The sequence below is a fragment of the Mesoplodon densirostris genome, chromosome 9, assembly GCF_025265405.1.
Source record: "Mesoplodon densirostris isolate mMesDen1 chromosome 9, mMesDen1 primary haplotype, whole genome shotgun sequence".
NCBI classification, from domain to species: domain Eukaryota; kingdom Metazoa; phylum Chordata; class Mammalia; order Artiodactyla; family Ziphiidae; genus Mesoplodon; species Mesoplodon densirostris.
In genome coordinates, this window is record NC_082669.1 from 26,404,341 (window position 1) to 26,407,283 (window position 2,943).

Here is a 2,943-nt window from a genome sequence, read left to right on the forward strand (position 1 = left end):
TACTAAGATTGTGGAAGTGGGGTTACTTGCCTCCTGGTTGAGAAGGTGTTGCACAAAGTATACCTGAAAACTTTGGAAAGAACATTAGCTCCCATTCAATTCAGTTACCTAGGTTCTGACACTTCTAGGAATATACCTTTTGATGGGGTGGGATTAACTTGATTAGTAAAGATCATACTGAAAATCCATTTAAAATATAGAAGAGGCGATCCTTGAAAACCCCAACTTTTATTCTTGAAAGACAGCTGGATAAACTGGCAAAAGGCAGTTTGTTGAAATTTCAAGATGGTATAAAAATGCTTCCAGGATAGTCAGCATATTCACGTTCACTTCAGCTCCATTCAGATGGATTTCAGCTTCCAAAGGGCACACTGCTTGAATCACTCATCGTTTGCCAACTTTGATTGTGAGGTACTGATACAATGGATCAAGTTCTTAAAAATTTATTTTAAAAGAATAAATGTTGCTGGAATTCTGGACCTGAGGATCTTTAGTGTTTAAACAAATCCACAGATTAAACTGAAGGTAGATGAAGACTTCAGTTTTGGTTATTTCGAACTTTTCTGTGAGGACTTATATTCCATTAAAGCTCAGGCTTGTAGCCACTGTTCCTTTTGTAGATATCTTCAAGTTTTACGGTTTAAAATCCAGCCAACCAGTGGCTGAAACTGCCGAATTAGCCATAATTCACTGGCTCACACGGTGGAGCCACGGGGATCTGGCTCTCATTCATATCTAAGACATGACCTCCATATTTGGAGATCGGGGAAGAACTTTAGTGAGCAGCAACCAATCCACTCAAAACAGTTTTCCTTGTGCTTTATGCCTGATTTCTTCTTGTGCCTACCTCAGCAACCCCCAATGTAAAACTGCTTTTATCTTTGAAAAAATTTTGCCAACTTCCAAAATATTATAATAACGGATTCTAGTTCTCAAGGACTGACATCTGAATCCATCTGCATCCCGGAAAATAATTCTGCAAAGACAAGACATGGGCCTTGTCCCAGGTTCCATGCAAAACCATTAAAAAAAAAATGGATCCGATTTGTTTCTGTATTCCCTGGTGGCTTCTTGAATTCTTATTTTGCCCTGTCTATGATTACTTAAAGTTGCATTCCTTTTCATAAAATTTGTACCCTCAGAACTGGGTAACTGCAAATGCCTCTCTCTTCACAAGAATTCCATGAAGATCTAGATCCAAAACGCTGATTTCAATGGAGGTGAAGGGATAGACACTATCTTAAGACCAGGTTACCCAGGTATAATACAAATTCAGCTGTCATCAGTGGGTCTGGGTAACTCAAGAGGTGTTCCTTGGCCAATGTGCAAGGATCTACCCCACCCAGGATTATCCTGATGGATTTAGAAACCTCAGCTGGGAAGCAATAGAAGCTGAGACTTTTGCTCAGGTGAGGAGGCGCTGTTGTCCTCTCTTTGTAGGTTGCTGTCAATTCCTTGGAACTTTACTGCTTTTCTCTAATTGTCCGTGACTGTTCTCTCTTATGGTTATTTCTCTTAATTAACTATATTATTTTAAATTTTGTTTTCTCCTTCTGGGGCCTCCCTTGCTCCCCCTCCACTAGCTCACTGGGATGAACAGGAAGGGGGGCTCTCTAGTGGTGGGGAGGCCCGTAGGGGAAGCTAAGCGTTTCAATCCTCATCCACCTCCTCTCCCTCTGACTCGTCTCCGCCGCGTCGCTCATAAAGCTTATCCCTCTGCCGCTCCTGGATCTCTTTCATCTCATCCGCATACCGGCAAAAGGCGCCCCCGAACTTGCCCCAGGCCTTGAAGGGGACGGTAATGGCGTTGCGGTAGGACGGCTTCACCTCGCTCACGCGCAGGAACACTCCGTACTTGTTGCAGCCCACGTCGAAGAAGAAACGCTTAGAGTCCACCGTGATGGAGGTGCCTTCCGGGAGCTCCCCGTACAGGCCGCCCCCGGGGCCCCCGGCACCGCCGCCCGGGCCCCCAGCCAGCTCGTCGTCCTCGCCGCCGTAGTCGTCGATGAGCTTGGCCAGCGCATCGCGGAACTCGATGAGGCCCTGCGCGGGCAACGCGATGGTCTGGCCGCTCTGCAGGCCGCCGGGCCCCGGGCCGCCGCCGCCGCGGTTGACCGTCTGGCGGATGCGCAAGAAGCGGCCTCGCTGGTTCTCCTTGAGGTCCAGGTAGTACTTGCGGTTCTCGCGCACCAGAAACTCGCTCTTGAGCGCGCGCCGCGGCCCACCGCCCTCCTCGGCGCCCGCTGCCGCTGCCACCTGCTCGGGGCTGCTGGGGCCCAGCTGCGCGTAGTGTTCGATGAAGTCGCCCAGGTAGTCGCGGAACTCGGCGGCCACCGCCATGGACAGCGTGAGGCGGCTCTTGGAGCCGCCCGCGCCCACCTCGGCGATCTTGAGGAAGCGGCCCTTGGCGTTCTGCTTCACGTCCAGGTAGAAGCGTTTGTTCTGGATGTCCAGCCGCTTCGAGGCCAGCTCCTGCGTCTCCTGCTCGCCGCCGCCGCGGGACGCGGGCTGGAAGCCGCCGGGCCCGCCACCGCCGCCGCGCTCGCTGCCGCTGTCGCCGTCCGCCATCTTCTCGGCCGCCGCCGCGCCCAGGCCGCCGCCCGCCGCCCGCCGCGCTCGCGCCCCCGCCCTCCGCCCTGCGGCTCGTTCTCCGGGGCCCCCCAGCCTCGCCCGCCGGCCCGCTCACGCACTCCCGCTGCTCATCGCCGGCCGCCGCCGCCACCCCCCATCGCCCCCGCGCCCCGCCCCGCCACTTCCGCCGGGCCCGCTTCCGGCGCACGCCTCCGTGACGCCATCCCGCCCCGCCCCCCATGTCCTCGCTGCCGGAAGCGCCGCGCACAGCGGCGGCGGGGCGCAAGGCAGTGACGTCACGGGCCCGCGGGGGCACGGGGTCAGGGCGGGCTAAGCTGGGAAGGAGCTCGGGAAGTTTATGAGCGCGGGAAC

The 2,943-nt window shown here is 54.6% G+C and overlaps 1 protein-coding gene across 1 annotated transcript; it reads right to left on the reverse strand.

The window, feature by feature from the left end:
- Positions 1–212: 212 nt before the first annotated feature.
- PURB (purine rich element binding protein B) lies at positions 213–2,604 on the reverse strand. Its single transcript, XM_060107682.1, has one exon. It carries the CDS (start codon positions 2,566–2,568, stop codon positions 1,651–1,653), a length of 918 nt encoding a protein of 305 aa, XP_059963665.1. The 5' UTR covers positions 2,569–2,604; the 3' UTR covers positions 213–1,650.
- Between the last annotated feature and the right edge of the window lie 339 nt (positions 2,605–2,943).

Coding starts and splice junctions, on each gene's coding strand:
- PURB (XM_060107682.1), bottom strand. CDS start 2,568: ATGGCGGACGGCGACAGCGGCAGCGAGCGCGGCGGCGGTGGCGGGCCC.